At 38.5% G+C, this 21,156-nt stretch overlaps 1 protein-coding gene across 1 annotated transcript; it reads left to right on the top strand.

Annotated features, from left to right (window-relative positions):
• Window positions 1-16,475: 16,475 nt before the first annotated feature.
• On the top strand, window positions 16,476-20,720 carry LOC139122246 (uncharacterized). The gene is made up of 2 exons (XM_070687675.1): window positions 16,476-17,871; window positions 19,887-20,720. Exons 1-2 carry the CDS (start codon window positions 17,731-17,733, stop codon window positions 20,718-20,720), a joined length of 975 nt encoding a protein of 324 aa, XP_070543776.1. The 5' UTR covers window positions 16,476-17,730.
• Window positions 20,721-21,156: the final 436 nt, after the last annotated feature.

The following is a 21,156-nucleotide window of genomic DNA, read 5'->3' as shown; positions in this document are numbered from 1 at the left end:
TTGCAAGTCTACTTTATTCTGGCATTCTGACTGACAGCATGGGGCGTTTAGAATAAATCAACAAATTTCGAAAGCGAAATGCGTCTTCTTTTTTCCGGTCGCATTTTAAACTCACCTTGGCATGAATAATAATGACAGCACACCGTAATGTCTAACCTTCGCAGTGCACACACGACAACTTTACACTACTGAATTGACTGAAAACAGATTCAGAACAGATATATCCCTGAAAACAGCAAACTGTTATCAACTTGTGAACATCTACGACTTCAGGAAAGCAATGCTTAGTGATTTATTATTTATGCATTTTACTTAGTAGTGTAAAATAACTTAAATGGTATTTAAGTAAAAAAAAAACGGTTTTGCGGGACTTGCTGGGCACTGCTGTCCATCGTATTCGGAGATATCGTTATCGCATGATGGCGCCCTTTCACTCGAAGTAACCCCGTAAGATGTTTGCGTTGCCGCTGCTCATGTACGGTCAACGTGATCGTGTCAGCCGATGAGACGATAGTCAATTCATCGTTGGTTAATCAGTGGAGATATTTCCGGGTCTTCATAGGGTAATGAACACAGATTTCCCCAGATTCTTGATGAGAAACTCGAGAGAATATCCTTGGCTAGTTGAAATGTGGTGACAGGCACGTCCCCACAGAGAATATTCAATGTAAGCCTGGAGACTGATTGTCCCTCAATGGTTGTAAGGTCAGGAAGGTACCTAAATCCTTATGAAATATTGTACAGCAATGCCTATAATCACTGTATGGCAATCAATTAATGTACTTGAGAGACACTTTTGAAAGCTAATGAGATAGCCAGACGTTCTGCTGCTTGTATTTACGTCTTTTTGGAAAGCACACTTATCTTCAGCAATCATTAATGGAAACGACGCAAGGCATGAGTTTCATCTTATAAATGTGAAGTCATATTTCACGGTTTACAACACGTCTGTACTGAACGCATCCATAAATCAGTTCATACTTCAATGCTAGCACCGAATTCCGAAGTTGAGTCTATCGCAATTGTAATCAAATTTATGATTTATTTATTCATTTATTTGTTTGTTTTTGCCTATTTATTTCACCGACAGGCTGTCACACTAAAACTTTCACTTGAAATAAAAGTAAACGTACATGAAAACTTACACTAAATAAAAAGAAACTAAATTTAAAGAAAATTGGGGGGGGGGGCGAACATCTTAGAGATGACGATGGTTCTCTGAAGAGAACGTAAATCGATGCTAATAATACACAACAGTCGATGTTCATCATGTTACACATTTGATAAAAACATCTACGTACGTAATAAAATGAGTATCCATGAAATTCGTACGTGCGGATGGGCGGATTAAAATGAGATTGTCATGCAGTGAGACAGCAGGAATACAAAAATTAAATTGAATCTCTTTTGAGGAATCAAGGAAACTTCCGTGTGGCTCCAACATCAATATCATTATACTGTGTAGAAGGGTCTACGAAAGTGAGCTTCATGATATATGCACCGTCCCTTCGTTTTTGGAAATGCAGTCTTTTGAAATTAAATCATTCTTGAGGGAAAACTTCGGAATCGTATTTCTTGCATTTTTAAAGAAAAAACTTGTGATTACAAGAATCAAAATCTAACAATTAAGATAATCAAAATCTTGTAATTACGAGAATTTTTTTTAGTTTTTTTTTCTCTAACAAATGAGGCATGAATACGCTTCTTTAGAAAACTGCCTTAACTTTTAAAAGGACTAAAATTGTAACTGTTGAAATTATCATTTGTGTGCTATGAAACAAACACTCCCTTGTTCCTTTCGCTGAAGTACGCTGACAATGCTACGTCATGACGTCGTCAACAAAGATATTTGCAAAATACGCAATTTTATTGTCGACAAATAAAAACATAGTCGAGACTGTAATTCGTTTGTCAACAACAACTTTTGACATATCGCATATACATGCTGATATGGACACGTTTTTTTGGAGCGAAAACTCTGTTTTATAGACATTAATAAAAACTTGAAAGTACACAAAAAGTCACGGCTAGCGGAGGGATCGGCATGAACGCTGAACGCAATGATCCAGTCACTTCCAACGTAGTACTCCACGTGTTCGTCCCTTTCTCATTTGCTAATCGACGCAACAATTCTGATATCGCCGCCACATTCCCAAATCACATAAGTTTCTGAAGTGAAGGTCACTTCGAGCTTGCGGTGGAAGCCCCCCACCCACTAACTCCGTGAGCCAAAGGTTGACATTAAACAACTATTTTCAACGAGATTTGTTCGATACATTGTTCTAGAAATACTGTTCTCGGATGTCTCTCTCATTAAAGTTCGTTTCCCCTTGTCAGCCAGTAAAGTAGCCGAAAAATCAAGCAAATGTAGCTCAGGGCAGAAACTGGCATTTCAATATACTCCATCAATCTTCACATTATCCTGCCGGGGATAAGGAGAATGTAATTGTTTGCAATCTTAATACCGTTTAATTATACTGCACCGTATATGCCGTTTTTAGTTCAATCAAATCTTTTATGGGCTTCGCGATTGTTTCTTATTACATTTTTATTTGTCTTAGCCTGAGTTACCACTGCTTAGCTTGGCAGCAAATTACTATAATCTTGCAGCTCACGGCGTCGTCGTCGGGGTTAGGTATTGGGTAAGTAGGTTTCCACGGAGTTGCCCTACATCTTTTCCATCAAACTGGCTAGCCTGGAACGATATATACCGCAGTATCGATCGTACTCTCATCGCCAAGAAGTCGTCAAAATTAACAGGTGCATATAAAAATCTTTACCAACTGATGTATCGCAAATGGGGTCGCAAAGGTCTGGCTGTCAGTAAGTACATAAAGGGCATGTTCGACGTCATATAATCCCATTCTCCCTAAACAGATTGCGTGTACATAGACTCCCGATTCTAATTACGATCGCCAAGAGTTCGTAGCATTTTTCACACGTAAAAGGTGAGCTTCTTGGAAAAATACATATGAAATACCGGTTCTCGCTGTCGGTGCGTTCAAAGAAAATTTGAAATGTTTGTTCAGCAAAGTAATCCCTCAAAATAAATAAATAAATAAATAAATAAATTAATAAATAAATAAAAGGGGGTGATATCGTTTTGACTGTTCTCGATTGTGCTGTGTGTTATATCGCGAGAACCAAACGATAGAGACTGTTGTAAAATTTTCTTCGACATCATTGACTGACTCAACCAGACAGATGGCGCCCTTTGACGGACTGCGTGCATACGTCCCGGTGAAGAGAAACGCGCACAATATCAATGATTCAAAAAGGTTTCTGACAGCGAAAGGGCTCTTAACACTCCGAAGGAAATCCCCTGTGAAAGTCGCGCGTCATGACTATTCTCTCAAAAAAAAATCCTACTTCCGATTACCTTGGGAAAGGTTCATTTTCAATGAAATACAAAGCGCCGTCTCTGTCAACATGTACCAAGCGCACGAAACGCTAGTTTTTACTTGGAATTTAATTTACAAGTTCGCACTAAAGGAATCTGACAGGAGGAAAATACGGAAATATATAACTTTTGTGAATCCCTTTTCGCATTCATCTGCTTTGAAAGCGTCAGTAAAACCAAGTCGCTTGTTGATTAAATTGCCCGAAGCTGTGATTTTTTATGCTTTCTGTCGCTTGTTAACGTCAACTAACTGCATTTTCTTGCTCTACTCCTCGCAAAATGTTGAGATACGCAAATCTAGCTTTCCAACTTGGTCGTTACATGTGTAGGTCATAGTTAATGGTTTATTGCTTTTCTAGGCCATCGGCCTATATGCAAAAGAAATGCACTACAAATGGTGAAAAATTAATCGTTATGCACAAGAAATTACATGACACAAACACTTACGCAGATATGGTAAGTGAAAATCTCAGTTCCGTGGCCTTGAATAGATAATTGCAAAGATCGATAAGTATCTCGTTATCTGACACAGCCATTAATGCTCGAAATTTAATGTAGTTTGACTCAACATACTAGTATGCAAATCTTGATAAAAGTGTGTTTCGAGGTTACATATAGGGCAAATAAAGAGAAAGTGGTACTTGTCCTCAATGTCACCTGTGTTAAAAAGCTTACTATACATTGACATTTCCTCGACTATACATTTGTATACTGCATTATTGACAAAGTGAATTCTGGTCCGAACCAGAATTCGAGTGTACACAACGAGATATTGCATTTGATGCGTATAGACACCGTATTGACAAGCCAAGTAGTGAGTGTTTCAACATACTATGGGGAGTAAGGCCGCGTTCAAAAAAAGTGGTGGGGGGCCTGGAGGAATTCAGGGGGGATTCGAAATATATTGGGGTAGTCGAGGGGGGGGGGACTTGAAAGTTTTGCTCTGCCTATAGGGGGGGGGACCTGAAAATATTTTGACTCCCAACATTTTGATGTCGTCCAATGGTCCTAATGTTAGTAATAATTAAACAAAATCTAGAACCGTTTTGTCATATTTTATGTCTTTAATCTCAAAAAAGTCTAAAAATGTATGAATGCCATTAAATTTTCGTAGAACAAGTTGGCCTTGTAATGGGGCAGGAGCTACAACTGTTGATAATTTTTCAATATTTCTATGCAATGTATCAAACACAGTTTCTTGGTGTCTAGCATGCTGCTAAAAAACACAATATTCAGTTTGTCAACAAAGCCCGTTTGTCTAAATATTGGTGATAATTGAATGATGCAAATGCACGGTACACCTAGGCTGTGTTGGCAAGCTGAATACTGGATAGCTCAACATTCTGTAGGGAGTAGAACAAGAACACAATTGTATAAACTGAACAAAAATATTGTCAAAATAAAAAGTTAATACAACTACTGCCCTGCTACTACATACTGGCAGTGACAGTGATACATGTAGCTCTGACTCTGATGTAGTTTAAGAAGAGTTTCGGTCATAGGACACTAAATTGACAGTGAAACATACATCTACTTGTACACAAGATCCAGCCAGAGAGCAACGCATAGAAGACTAGGAGACTAACAGTTACCATGGATATTTGAATTCTGGCATATGAGAAGAATCAAATATTAGAGAAAAAAGATGGGGTCACCATACTTGATCTTATACAAATGTACGATGAAAAGTCAGTTTTTCTAAAATCACTTAAATCAATATATAAAACCATTCATTTCAAGTTCATGCAGTGAATGAAATTTTCACATCTCATTGTACCAATAACACAAAAGTAAAACTTTGAACAGTAAAGACTCTAATTTAAATGGAAAAATGTGTGACTAAATGGAATCTTTTATTTTTTATCAAATTTGCCATTATTACACCCAAAATTTCTGAGATTAAAACATTAATTTCATGGAATATTTTAACCTTCCAGTATTGTCAATTTTGTAAAACATTTTATAAGTGGCATCTAAGTTGTAGATGTCTTGTACTTTTGAAAAAAAAAATTCTCGGTAGGTCACTGTGCTCATTTTTTCACAATTTGGTTAAACGTAGCTAGGAATACACAATTTTCATACTCTCTCATGATTGTCATTTTGTGTGCTTTTCAGCTGGTGCCATTGAACTGGCCAAAGTTGGATAAACTCAAGTCGGCTTAGACTGAGAAATCCAAAAAGTTCACTGATGCATTTAAAAAATGAATCAATTTAAGAACTTGCCCTAGGTATATGGCTCTACAACCTGCTGATAAGAGGTAGTGTTGAACATTTGCGTGTAGAACGACACATTACATGTTTTTTTTTACTCTGCGTGCATTCCTAATTAATATGCGGCTATATGGTAATTTGGGGGGGGGACTTGACAATTTTTGAGGGTATCGAGGGGGGGGACTTGAAAATTTTTGAGGGTATTGAGGGGGGGATCTGAAAAAAAATAAGATTTCAATCGCGATTCCTCCAGCCCCCCCTCACTTTTTTTTTTGAACGCGGCCTAAAACAAAAACTTGCAGGTGACATACTGTAAAATTAAAAATAGTTACAGCTACAGGCCCTGTTATGCACGTCATGAAATGATTTCTGAAATGACGTTTTTAGACCTTTGATAAACAGCATATGTACACCGACACCAAACTTTGGCGCCGTTTAGATAACCTGTCGCTCTTGGTAAATTTCCTGGCAAATCGTGTTATTTGTAGTTATTTTGATAATAGTTTTCTCACACCATACTGTTTTTGCGTTTTCCGTTGTTGGTGGATCATCAATCAAACATTGCCATTGTGTTAATTGGTCCCCTTTGCCCCTGTTAGGTTTCCGCCAACTCTGTTCCTTCCCTTAGCCTGAATAGCCTCTGACAAGACGCGTCATTATCACAGTTGACGGGGGTCCGCCTTGGTTGTGCAGACGACCGCGTGCATCACATCGGGCGTCCGGTTGTTTCTCTGATCGCCCCTCTTCGTTATGTTCCCCGGTCGCACTTTGTTCGGCGTGCAGCGGCCCTAAGAAACAATGCGGGTTCGCTAGGTCAAGTAGCTAAACGTCAACAAGCCCTATGCACTCTCTACGTATACCATATTGCGAGGAAAACACATGAAAGATGTAATCCCGCTGGCGGGCATTACGACGATGGTTCCATTACCTGTCAAAGAATCAGACAATTTTCTCAAAGATGTTCCATTTGCGCCACAGGGCAGCGTGCACACGACTGCTCACCGCGACAGATGAGATTTCCCGATGTCCCAAATCAGATTAAATTTGATAGCTTGTTTCCGATGAATATGCGTAAAGATTTCGTAGAAATCCATTTTTAAAGTCATGTATTATTCAAAATCACTAATTTTAGTCGTGACATCTTTCTTCTAAAAGGTATTTTCATGATATACATCAATCGTACACTATTCTATACCGCTCACTCCATTCTATACATCCATCCATCCATCCATCCATCCGTCCATCCGTATGTACGTACGTACTTAGGTACATACATACATACATACATACATACATGCATGCATACATACATACATACATACATACATACATACATACATACATACATACATACATACATACATACATACATACATACATACATACATACATACATACATACATACATACATACATACATACATACATACATACATACATACATACATACATACATACATACATACATACATACATACATACATACATACATACATACATACATACATACATACATACATACATGCATACATACATACATACATGTATTTATGTATAGGGTAATCATAAGGAGAAATAGTCAATAAATGCAAAGTGCAAGAGTTATTGGTGGTTTTGTCATCCGACAGGCAATACGGTACATGACGTCACCTGTATGTTTTAACACCTGGGCGATGTTGCAATATATCCAACACAGTGGAAACAATGGTCTGTTCCAGGGACCACATGGGTAAATTAAATTAGTTAAACTTTGTACCTATTGTCGCCTGCGCGTACCATGCCGTTGCAGTCATGTCATAGCTCAATGTCAACCGCATGCACTCTGTTGAGAGACATCGAGCAAACATATAATTTGCCTCGATATATCACCCTCAACAATCTCTGTGTATAATTCATGTGGATTGGAAATGAAAAAGCAGGGTGAAGCTACTCATTCACCTAGTCTTGCGGATTTGGACATGATTCCGTTGGTTTCAGCCTTGATCTCCCTTAATAATATTCTTCACATCTCTGACGTCATCAGAGATCAGAAGGAGTAGGATGATTGGTTTAGGTCACGGTTGGTGTAATGGGCTTTTTTTTTCATTTTTCAGAAAAAGTGCACTATTTTCCGATGGGATACGGAGCGGCGAGTGTTTGACATTACCATTGGTACTTATGATCGACATCACGTAGCTTGATGCCCTTGAGAGATTCCAAATCTAGAAAGAACAGATTAATAAATTGAAGATCTAACAAGAGTTTGCAAGATTGATTTATTATTTTGTTTTCCTATGTAAACGCTGGCAAATATATAATAATATGTATAACAATATGTATGTATGTATGTATGTATGTATGTATGTATGTATGTATGTATGTATGTATGTATGTATGTATGTATGTATGTATGTATGTATGTATGTATGTATGTATGTATGTATGTATGTATGTATGTATGTATGTATGTATGTATGTATGTATGTATGTATGTATGTATGTATGTATGTATGTATGTATGTATGTATGTATGTATGTATGTATGTATCTATCTATCTATCTATCTATTTGTGTGTGTATGTGTGTATGTATATATGTATGTGTGTGTGACTGTGTCTGCATGGATGACATATGAAATGATTACATCAGCCTTGTACAATTGCATCGATTTGAGTGGGAAAAATCATTTTTAAGTCAGGACTGGTGGCCGCTGATCTGGATGAGTCAATGGCAAGTGTCCAGTGGGTCAAAACTCAAGACGTTGCGTACCAAAAAAACACAGTGTCAGATGCCCTGAATATAGTATACCATAAAATTAGCCCATTGTACTCGTATGGCGTGGGCGTATGGAGGCTGAGATAGAGAGGCGGTGACCTTACCGAGCGTTGAACCTCGCTGGATACGTTAAGAAAGATGTTTCTGTGGTAACTTATTATTCTTATCTATGCTTCGGTGATGGGAGTTCTTGCAAATAATTTGTGTTGCCCCTGCATACCTAATTTACGTAGCGGTAAATGTGAAGTTAGAAAACGGCATCCTCTTCGCCCTGTGGTCATAATTGCGTAATGGTGCCGCTCTCCAATAGACCATAGTCAACAAGTCACGCAGTCGGTGCAAAAGATTGCCATCGGTTGGTTCACGCCATTTACAGTTCCTCGTCAACGCCGAATTGAGTGCGTTGTAGCTATGGTAACCAATTTGAATGGATGAAAAGACATAATTTCCTTTCGTGTTTAAGATCAAAATCATTGCTGAGCCTCTGAGAGAGTCGAGAGATTGCAAGTATGGGCGAATATCAAAGTTGATGCATTTTGATATACCCTCTCACTGCCTTTGCAAGCCGTTGAAACACCAAAAACTTACTTAAAAAATCAACAATCGACATTTCTGTGTAATTTAAGCATCACCTTTGCTTTTGCATATAACTGTTGTATCTTTTCAGTTTGATGGGCGGTGACCTTGTACATGAATAAAGATATAATGTGTTATAAAGCGACGACTTACATGTTGAAAAGCTTGAACCGCTGATTTAAACATCGCACTGCATTGTATCAAGCTATAGCAAACCAATTTTCCCTGTCCAAATAAAACAGCTCGACACTCATACCACTTGGGGCGAATCCATCATTTAGGATTCATCATCAAGTCAGATTCTTTACATCTGTCTTTGTAATGTTTTCGTTATGTTCAGCTCACAAGGAAGTTTCGCATTTTAATTGTATAGCAATTGATCGTTCAGATGGATAATACGTCATCGCTAGACAAGATGGTAGAATCGCAACAAAATGATCAGCAGATTGCCCTGTGAGGCAGAAGAGCAATAGAAAAAAATCATCCTTTTGAGCCGTAATGGGGACTTTCCAAAAGTCTAGGTAACTATGATGTAACTTCAGCTCCCATGGTGCCGCACAGCGAAAGCGGAGTGAGCAATTCCCTTTGAAATTCATCGAACTGATGATGAACTGTTGTCTTATTAGATTTAAGGTTGTAGCTCCTGAACAGGGAATATATTTTGTCGGATGGAGCAGTTGTCTAGTTAGGACAAAAGATCGTGCATTTCGATGTTTTCTTGACATTTAACAGAGGCGCCTTCTGACGTCAATGATTTGTGTCGATTGTTCCTTCATCCTGGATACTGTTGTTGCGGCATTGATCGCGGTTTGCAGTACGTTTACTCCGATCGGTCGAGCATATAGGGTGCTTTTAGAGTCTGAAGGTGATTCTGTGTACAAATCGATCGATGCTTTACATCATTCTCACGGGTTGGCGGCGTTATAATAAATAGCGTGTGAATCTTCCCTGTACCTACGACACCCAGTGCCCTCAATGAATACTTTCGTCAACTTGAGCAAAACAACGTTCTGTCTCTCCGGTGCGTGTAAGTATGGTGCGCGAGTGGCAATTACCTCGAAAGCGTTTGTCAAGGTTCAATTTATTCTGTGCAAAACTGCCTAGCCATTAATTAGACATCACCTTTGAAAATTATGAGTCTTTCATTGCTGGTGACAGGAATAGCGAGTTTGTGAACAGCCATGTTTTCCGATTTTCGTGACAACCACACTGAGAACAGTTAGATGAGACTGAGAGGTTTTCGACTTTTCACAGATTCTTGAAGATATTGTTTAATTTCAAATATTGAAGTATCTCAGACTATAGTCTCCATGGAAGGAGAGGTGACATTGACCGCTGTTTGGTTGGTGGATCAAGTGGATATATGAAGGATAGAGTACACGTAAAATATTCAAACTCAAGCACAGCTAATCAAACGTCTGCGAGGCACGTTGAAGCTAACTTCATATAGTGAAATATTAATTGTATTTTTGTTCCATTCTCTCGTTTTCCCACAATGTCCAATACTCACGTCGGTCCTTGTGTTCGCGCCGACAGAGCTGAAGTTGCGAAATTCCAGCTAAAGAGAGCTAAAGACATAATTTGTAGTTCCTTAGGCACGTGAAAGGAGGTCACAGATCATTCAAGGTCATATAAAATTTTGAGGAAAGTTATTGTCTCATACTGATCAATACGTAATAAAAACCAATTGTTGTATATTTAAATAAAAACAATAGCATTGGTCCGAATTTTTTCCAAACTTTTGGAAAGAGTGTCTAATAGGATGACGGATTTAGTATTTTGATATCGGTAATAATATGATAAAAGCCGTAAAAATCGCACATCGTGTTTTCCGGCGGCAAGGTATAACATTGAATACTGGCACGAAAGAGACTAGGTTTATCAGAATTTCTGTGAGAAGCAGACAGTGTCTATATTTAGTAACATAACTTCAGTCACTTAATATCGATTGTTATTTACAGGCTGTAAGTTTCGAACATGCTGATAGTGAAATGATGCTGAACTTCCTAGAATGCATTTGAAATTTAAGAAGAGAATAATGAATTGACTCTGTCAAGTTACAATGACCGAAACCACGAGATAATTACACCTAACATGAGAGAGAGCGCTTTAATTTTATGAAATGTCATTTTTATAAAATGTAATATATTTTGAGTTTGTATAATATTCTACCGATGCTGAACGCATTTTGCTTTTGTAACTGAAAAAAAAATGTCCATGCTGTAAGGAAGGGAATGTTACCTACGTATTTTATTACTAATAAATATTTAATGGTCGCTCTGGCCTTTTCAGGCCTTTAGCACATCTTCAAGTTCTGTGACGGTAACCTCATCAAAGAAGTATAACGCTATTAAATAACCTTTGGAAGAAGTGTCGGCGACCATTAAATGCCAGTCACTAAGGCAACCGCTGCTGAATGTAGATTGGCTGACAGCAAACTACACTGACGCACGACCCAACAACGATAAGTCACCGCGATGGTATTTTCGAAGGTAAATCTGCTGGAGACTGGGCCCATTTTGAGTCTAAGTAGGATTCAACATTGTCTTAGGGGGGCTAGTTTGTAGTTATTCGTTACGAAAGGCACCCCTATGATAAACATTGATTCACACAAAGAGTGGGAGCGGAGCTCAGTTTTCTCCATGTATTTTGAAAATTCTTTGATTTACATCTGAGGACCAGATGATGTTGTGGGATTTTTTTTCAGTAATGCTGTCAAATGGTACTTCAAACGCTTCTAACTCATACGAGCATGGTTACATCTGATGAACAGCCCAGCCATCAAACCCATTTAAGTACCATCGTCGTCAGATGTTGTCTACATATCTACTTTTATAACTTTTCATCAATCATTAGTATTGGCATTACATGAGAGTCTGGATGACGTAAGCATTTAGGAACATGTTTTTCAGATTGCGCAGACTTTTTATTGGCTGATAGCTTGCCGATATTTACATCATTTCGTTACATGAGAGTCAAGTACTTCCTTTAATATTGTCATGATGTATTGTGAGTGAAGCATCCACTTAAACTCATAAATTTTTGTCTCCAGACTTTAAGTTCAAAAGTAACGCGTGTAGAGAAATGTGCCCTTGCGTTGTTTGGAATCGATGGAACTTATTTTTTATGCAGAACGTGACACGTTGTAAAGAAAATTCACCGATGAAAGAAAAAATGAGAAAGTAATCGTTTAATAATGAGAACTATATTTCGCCTCACGAGGTGAAACCAAAATTATTTTCGAAAAAAAAAATTACTTCCAAAAACTAGTCGCAAAATCACAAAGACCGGTACGCTTGTGATGTTGTAATCTTTTGGAAAGGCTTGGTATTGATTACTTTAATACGCCTATACTTTAGTTTTCTCTAGGCTTAATATCATTATACATTTGAATGACGGGCTATTGTGCACGGAGCTTAGCTTTGGCGGCTCTTTACTTGAGTTATCCTTGCACGTATCTGCTTTAAATCACGAATCGTTAGTTGCCCAGGTAAAGGTTTATGGCACAATTTACTGTAAAATCACTATAAAGATTCAAGACACCCTAGATCGTTGCAACAGACTACATTTTGACCCGCCGGCGGGAAAAGCTTCGGAATGGCGGGAAATAATGTCATGATTCCCTTCTTTTTCAACTTACTGGTAAACATGTATTCTACTTATAAGATGATTTATTGTCGAAGTCAGCTGTCTTGTGTTTCTTTCAACTTCGAGGCCAGAACTGCCTTGATTGTATGTATTCATGAGGTTCACACATTAAAAGTATACAGTCACCTGTAATCTAAATATGCCCATATATGGTTAAAGGGGCGTTCCTTGGTATTCAAAATGCCCATGTGAGGGCGCTGTTTTAAAAAGGCGGCCACCCGCTTAAAATCTGTGATTGGTTAGATTTTCTCTTTCCATAGTAACTGTGACAAAATTGGAACAGGTGACAGTGTACCTTTCACCTTTAGAAATTTATGATAGCTTTTTTTCAATGAAAGTTTTACGTGTTTGCTCTTCTTCTTGATTGTTGCATATTTGGTTTGATAAGAAGATGCTCCTCGTGGTCGATGTCCAGTGTCTACATTTGGACTGTTTACAGAATAATCGGACTCTCAAATTATACAAATTTCAAAGTTCACGCTTAGAAAAGAAACCAAAACCTAATCTTTTAGGGAAAGCAGTTTCTCATACAAGCCTATTGCATGCCACTGGGCTCGGTGTGATTTGAAAGGACAAATTAATGGCATCCGTCTCCCATGCAAGTCAAAAGATAATCCTGATTTCAAAATCTACACTTAACGGACGGCATAAACCGCAGAAGGAGGCGAAGTAAGGGACTGGAAAGAAATTACACGGGAGGGCCGGTCATTTTTGGGTCGCCATTTTTCGCGCAGGCGATTTTGACGCGAAATTTCACGCATGCCTTCGGGGGGGGGGGGAATCACCATTTTTGCGTGACTATTTGAAGCCAAGATGTGGCTGTGGCTGATATAGTGTTTAGTCCAAAAATATCAAATCATAATACATGGGAGTCTAACTGAAAACAAAAAGAGCTATATTTGTACTTTTATACATGTTTGATAACTTATGTAAAATAACTTTGCTTGAAGTGGGAAATAAGAAAATGCATAAGTGTATACAATCAATTTGGTGTTGGGTTTCATCGAAGATGTTGATTCATTAGTAGGCCCTACAAGGCAGTCTATGAGAAAACTATGAACATTGTTTTTCCAATACAAAAGTAACAATATCTATTTTATATAAATTTTATTCACCAGAATAGATTGGTTACAAGTGCTTACGTGTACAAGAAATTTTATTCTGGAATTTCACTGAAAATGTTGATTTACTATACATGACCGTCTATGAGAAAACAATAAATACTTTTTTACAATACGACATTGGCTAAATCTGTACTTTTATAAGTGTTTGACAATTGATGTAAATGTACTTGATTAGAATAGGGTGTTTTAAAGTGCAGATGTGAACAACAAATATGATATTGAATATTCAACCAAAATATAAATTCACTTCTCGTGTTAGTCTAGGGGTAAACTATTACACATTTCCCCCTACAAAACTTGCTATATCTGTGCATTTCTATGTAAATGTCGTTAAATATAGACTCTTAGGCTGCAATAAGTTGCTTGACAACAATAATAGTAGTGCTGTATGTGCAATTACAGGTCAAACTATAAATGAAGGTAAACATTAGAGCTGTTGTCCTTTACAATTTTGGATAGTCAATTCAAGTATAACTTCAAGTAGTTGACATAATCATTTTTTGTGAAATGTGATTTTGTTTTCATTGAATTACACTCAGTTTTCGGACGACCTCAGCTTTTCGGACATTTAATGACATGCTGTTCGTTGTACTCACTTCGCTCCGTACTGATAGCGTTTTACAAGTCATATGACCGCATATTAAGTCAGGTGATGCTGCTCTACCGTTTTGGATAGTTTTTTAGGAAGAAACTATTTCGGGCGCTACAAACTTGGCGAAGGTAGCCAGGCCGTACGATAAAAGGTGCTGCGAACAACCACAGACAAATAGAGAGACAGACTTGCAACGGGTATTGTTCAAGGCGTGAAGCAGTTACTTAACCTATCCATGTTCGCCTCGCCTCAGGTTGCTCTCGCCTCTCTTTTCCGAAGAGTGCCGACCATGCATCCTTCGGTAATTTTCGGATTTTTGCCAATTGTTAAACGAAGTATGTTCGGCAAAGTTTGTGTTGTTGTTGTCGTGTGGTGCTGAGCGGAATTGGCGTGCTGGCGAAAACGGGAAAGTTTTGAGCTTCAGGAAAGTGAGTTTTACCATTCTCAAAATTCCTCTAATATTTTTATGAATATATAATGAGTGTGTTTGAACCAAATTTGAAAGTCTTTTATCGATACTGTCTGGTTTTACTCAATGAATTACGGTCAGTCATACCGTCTTTTACTCGTTCGTCAAGGAAGGACATTTTTATGAAACTGCTGGCGTGTTATGTTTTTTTGGCGTGAAGCAGTGTTTCTGTCCTGAGAGTTCACAAAGTAACTATGGTTGCTACACGACTGGCAGCACGATGCCATCTCGTCGTATTTTTCGCATAATCTCGTGCAATTATCAACCACAAGCAAAGTCTCAGAAAAGTTTAACACCTTTGAAGCTCATTTTAATATGAAAAGGCCCATAGTCTACCGAGGCGACCATGGAACAAAGGACATGCTGCGTTGCAAGTCTGTTTCTCTATTCAAAGCCTCATTACGCAGCGATATCATTACGCATCTCATAAATATTTATAATGCATGAGTATAAATAGGGCAACATAATTGGTACACTTAGTTTGTCACTCGATAACGGAGGAGCCACAGTAACACGACAGAATGGATCGTCCTAACACTGTAGCAGATGCAACCAGGTCTTTTGCTTCGGCTGTGTCCCGTCCTTCAATTTCTGGTAATGCTGCTACTCAGGTATCGACTCAAGACAATCCTGGTGCTGCGAGGACTCCGGCTCAAAACCCTTCTACCAGCGCACAAGTTCCTACACCTGTAGTAGTTACTGAAACAACCTCTAAAGAGTCTGAATCTCAGGTGAGACTCAATATCATGTGTTTCTTTCATTCTATTCAAGTTTTACATTGCCTGATTGTCGAGTTACCCCTTTTTATCGTGCATATGCGGTCGGTCAAGTTTCAATGTTTCTGGGGTTGCGTTGAGACACGGTTATTTGTTATCTTCGTTGAGAACACGAGTTTTCAGTTTTTGAACTGTTTGGTTTTTTAATTCGATCGTAGTCGTTCTGTGTACGTTGTTTATTTATTTTTTTTTCTCTTTGTTCCATTGGTGTGTGCGATAAGTTTGAAAATTTTTCGATTTTGAAATTCTCCTTAGCTCCTGTTTTATTTTTTTTCTTGTTAGTAATTATTTTGTAGCATACCTTTGTATTCTGTCTTGTTGTATTCTTTTTTTTCCTTTTTCCTTTTCATTCAGTTTTTCTCTTTTGTTTTTTGTATACATGTGGTTGTTATATAGCAGCTTGTTACATGTGCTTTTAGGTGTTGTAAATTAGCGTTTTATACCTTTTGTTAGTAGTTTTTTCCCTTTCCTTAGTTATGTCTTTGTTCACCTGTGCGAAGTTACGGTTTTTGCTCAGCGTTACAGGGACACCATCTTTATTTCCCTCCATTTTTACTTTTTTTTTTTTTTTTACTTTAATTTTGCTTACGTTGAGGGACGCAACTAGCGGTCTTGCTTTGTAAAATTTGCATACGTTGAGGTATGCAACAGGTGATCTTGCTCTGTGAAAATTTGCATACGCCGAGGTATGCAACAAGTGGTCTGTTTTGTGAAAATTTGCATACGCTGAGGTATGCAACAAGTGGTCTTGCTTTGTGAAAATTTGCATGCGCTGAGGTATGCAACATGTGGTCTTGCTGTGTAAAATTTGCATACGCTGAGGTATGCAACAAGTGGTCTTGCTTGTGAAAATTTGCATGCGCTGAGGTATGCAACAAGTGGTCTTGCTTCGTGAAAATTTGCATACGTTGAGGTATGCAACAAGTGGTCCTGCTTTGTAAAATTTTGCATACGTCGAGGTATGCAACAAGTAGTCTCGCTTTGTAAAATTTTGCATACGTTGAGGTATGCAACAAGTGGTCTTGCTTTGTAAAATTTGCATACGCTGAGGTATGCAACAAGTGGTCTTGTTTTGTGAAAATGGTGCTAAGAAGGGTAATTGCATAACTTTAAAATGAAAGGAAGTGTTATGCTTGCTCACGTGTTGAAATAATTTAAGCACTATTTTTCAGATGCCAGTGGCGTGTGCTTTGAAACAATTGGAAGAAAAAGTGGAAAAGCTACAGAAAGCGGCAGACTCTGCGAATGTCGATGAAGCTCTGCAAAAAGTTATGGATGTGGCACATTCTGGCGCATCGAGATACGCTATCATAAATGCCCTGAGAGTGTTGGTAGATAGGGCTACCTTGGTGAATCACTCGAAACTTCAACGTTTCAGAGCTGTGCTAGCACAATTTGAGAGTAATGATTTTGGGAGTGACGCGGGAAAGTTAGTCCTCCTTCTACTTGGCAACAAAGAGGAAGAAGAAATCGCGTCAAAAGTGGGCAAATTTCTAAAGAACACGCGCAGTTATCCTCGTCCTTATCAATTTCAACGCCCTCAAGGCAGAGGAAGAGACATTAAGTGTTACGTTTGTGGAAACAAAGGTCATATAGCCAGAAATTGTCCAGATAAGAAGTAGTCTGAATTATGATGGAATGACTGACTTGTACAGAATTGTGAATTGGCCAGTTCAGATGTATTTTGATTCTCACTTAGAGTGTCATTGTTATGAGTGTGTAAAAGATAATTTGCCTGTGTAAAAAAAAAAAAAAAAAAAAAAAAAAAAAAAAAAAAAAAAAAAAAGCTTTGTCTCATAACGTTTGATGTTTGCATAATAAAACAAGGGTTTAACATGATGAATGTGTTTGTTTTGTCTTGGGTATTCTTGCCTATAATGTGCTCACCGTTAAAGCAGTCCATTTTTCATAGTTCAATAAACTCCCGGATAGGGGGGCCACTCTCTGTGCCCTCTGCATTTTGCAGGCCGGCCTTTCGCATGGTCCTGTCCGGGGGTGTCCCCTTATGTTATCTAGAATGCACTGTTGGTTTATATTATAGCCCTAGTTTTCTGTTTGTTCCTCATTAGTTTGTTCAAGTTTGGGAGTTAAAGAATCCTGTCAATATCAAGCTACTTCCAAAAACTTCGTATGATTGGACAACGCTTGGGGGCACCCCCGGACAGGCTCCTGATGGTAACATGTTCGAAGTGTTATCTTTGGTCTCCAATGGTTTGAGAAAAGTATCTCTTAGTGAAATGTTATTCAGAAACCCAGATCAGTTTATTGCTGGCGAGCTGCACAAATACCCAGATGCATGGAATGAGCTTACGATGGATCTGGTAAATAAACATGAAATCATGTCTTGGATTTCGAATGGTGTGAAAGTGTCTCCATATCTACGCCATTTCTCAGGAGGTTTTAAAGGACAACAGTTTTTCCATGATCTGCCTCCTCCTAGACAGTTTAACAATCCCCCTAGCAACAAGGATTTTGCTCCATTTATAGCAAAGACGATAGCTGACCGATTAAAAACAGGTGCTGTTTCGGTTTGGGGTATTGTCGGTCGTGATCCTCCTCCTCATGTTGTGATGCCAATTGTTGTTGAGCCCAAGAAGCCAAGGATGTGTATAGACATGAGGTACTTAAATCTATGGATTCAAGATATTCCGTTCAAGCTCGACAAGTTGGTTGATGTTAGTCGTTACCTGCACAAAGATGACTATCAAGTCAAGTGTGATGATAAAAGTGGTTATGACCACATTCTTGTATATGAACCGGATAGAACATACTTTGGTTTTCAATGGGGGGGGAGTTTGGTTTGTGTGTAATACTTTGCCGTTTGGGTGGAAGCTTTCAGCTTATGTTTATCATACTGTTGGTTACGCCGTCACTAGTTATGCTAGAAAGCTTGGGGTTCCATGTATCCAATATATTGACGATCGCCATGCGGGACCTTTACTGGTATGTCACGCCCGGTTAGAAAGGAAATTGTCTCCTTTTGAACGCGCAGAAGCTTCGGCTTTTATATTAGCCTCTATTTGTGTACTGGCGGGTTATTTCTTAGCGTTACAGAAAAGTATCCTAACACCCGTTAAGTCTTTAATTATGTTAGGTATGCAGGTTGACTCGTCTTTAGAGGCGTTTATTGTTCCACAGATTAAGATTGATAGATTTTGGAATTAACGAATGATATTCTTAGTAAACGGGCAGTCCCTCTCCCTCTGATTCAAAAAGTTATGGGGAAGTGTATGTCTTTCGCGCTTGCAATTCCATCTGCAAGATTATACATTCGTCAAATGGCTCTATCGGTGTCAAAAGCTCAGGGAAAAGCAACATTTCTTGTTCCAATAAGGCAAGAGTTAGCAGAAGAGCTAAGGGAATGGCAAAACATAATTGTTAATGCAGGTCCGTTCAAATGGCTTAAAGAAAGACACTATGCTCTTAAATTGTTTACAGATGCTAGCGCTTATAAATGGGGGGCTGTTTTACATCCCGATTCCACCGTTAACGAGAGTATGTCAGTTGAAATAAGCGATTTCTGGGAGGATTCATTCCGGAATGAGTCTATAAACGTAAAAGAAGCAGAAGCTCTACACCGCACTTTGTTAGCTCTTGGAGATAAAATAGATAATCTACGATTAGATGTGGCTGTAGATTCACTTGTATTAGTACAAGCGTGGAATAATGGTTTTCCTGGTTCAAAGTCATTAAAACTCAATCAGATCCTCAAGAACATATTTCACGTAGCTGTAGAACGAAATGTATGGTTGAATTTATCCCATGTTAGATCAGCAGCCAATCTTGCTGACTATGTATCGAGAAATGTAAACGAAAATGACACCACTCTTACTAGTACGGCTTGGCAGAGAATAAATGATCAGTTTGGTCCATATGATGTAGATGCGATGGCCATATGTTCCAACGCAAAATTGTCTCGTTTCGTAGCTCCTTATCCCCAACCTAATTGTGAAGGGGTCAATTTCTTTGCACATACGTTTCAAGAAGCCGATAGGTTGTTCATATTTCCCCTGTATGCTTGCAATTGCCAGTGGTGAGACATGTAATTTCGGAAGGTTTATCAGCCACTGTTCTATTAGAAGTCCACAATTTTACGCCTTTATGGTGGCCATTAGTTAAGAAACATGGATCAGTCTGTGTGCAAGTTGCGTCTAAAGGAGAGGATAATTTCATTCTTGTCCCATCAAAAAATGGCTATGTTCACGCGAAAACTAAAGGAAAGTTATTTGCAGCAACTTTTGGCAGTTAGGCAATTACTATTAAAAGCTCCATCTATTGAATAATACAGCTGTTTCAAGATTAAAGTTGTGTACTTCTACATTTTATATTTCATTAGGAATGTTGGTTATGTGGTACTCAGTTACTCTGCAATTCTCTTGGTCAAGAGGACAAAAAACAGTGCCATATTTGCTCAGCCAAAGTAGTCAGCTCAGTTCCTTATCCGTCCGTCAGAGGGCGCACTCAGGTTGATCTTGATATCATCGATGCTCGAATGAATGAACTACTGGGTTCAAAATCAGCTTATGAAATCCAGAAAGACAAATTGGTACAAAATCTGGAATCTTTCTTAAGTGGACTCCCTCAGCCAAAAGACCTTACTCAAGCGATGCCAGTAGATATTGTCAGATTTCTTATCCATAAAGACAAACATGCTCGAACTCAGGTTCATATAAATACATGTCCGTTCCTGGGTAGTGTTACCAGAAAGTTTGATCAGTGTGAATGTCCTAAACGTCTACGTTTAGGCACCTTAAAAAATATAGCTGCTAAATTAAAGTCCTTTTATGGGGTGATGCTAAATCTGGGTTTATGTAAGACAAACCCAATCGCTTCTACCTTGGTTGACAGATATATTAAGAAATCCGGTGAAGAGCAGGCCAAAGCACATATAACTCCTAAACAGGCCAAGCCGATTTTTACTAATAAGATAAGGATCCTTCTAGATTACATTTTAAGTAAACTAGTGTCTAGCACTTCACGTGTTGAAGCATACGTCTATGCTAGAGATATTACCATATTTAAGGTATTAATGATGTCCGGAGATAGGGCAGGAGATCTTGGCCAGATCAAAACTCAGGAAATCGTAAGGTTGCCAGATAATTCTGGTTTCATATTTAATCATACTTTTGGTAAAACTTTAAGAGGTGAACAGAGTAATTATTCGCAATAAAGCGTTGTAATGACAAGACGTTATGCGCCGTGAGTACGATAGAGGAATACATTAAGTTAGCGAGAAGTTTTGATATAGATTTACGGTTTGGTTATCTTTTTCGTCCAACAACCCCATGTGGTCAAGTTGTGCACAAACCCATATCCTCTCAAGCTATTTACCAACGTCTGAAAACATATTTGCAAGTGTTAAATATTGACCAAGGTGAAACTCCTCACAGCTTTAGGAGTGCATGTGCAATAATTTTAGCATTGGCAGGTTCACAGATCTCAGATCTCATGGACCATGTTGGTTGGAGATCAGAAAAGACTGCAAACCACTATATGCAGCTCCATAAGGTTGGGAAAGCAGAGGCTCCTGCTTCTAGGTTAATAGATGCTATTGATACTCGTGATGATATTACTCTTAAATATGAAAATTTGGAGAATATTGTAAC

This window comes from Ptychodera flava, chromosome 21 (assembly GCF_041260155.1).
Source record: "Ptychodera flava strain L36383 chromosome 21, AS_Pfla_20210202, whole genome shotgun sequence".
NCBI lineage: Eukaryota > Metazoa > Hemichordata > Enteropneusta > Ptychoderidae > Ptychodera > Ptychodera flava.
This window is presented reverse-complemented; position numbering and strand designations above follow the sequence as displayed.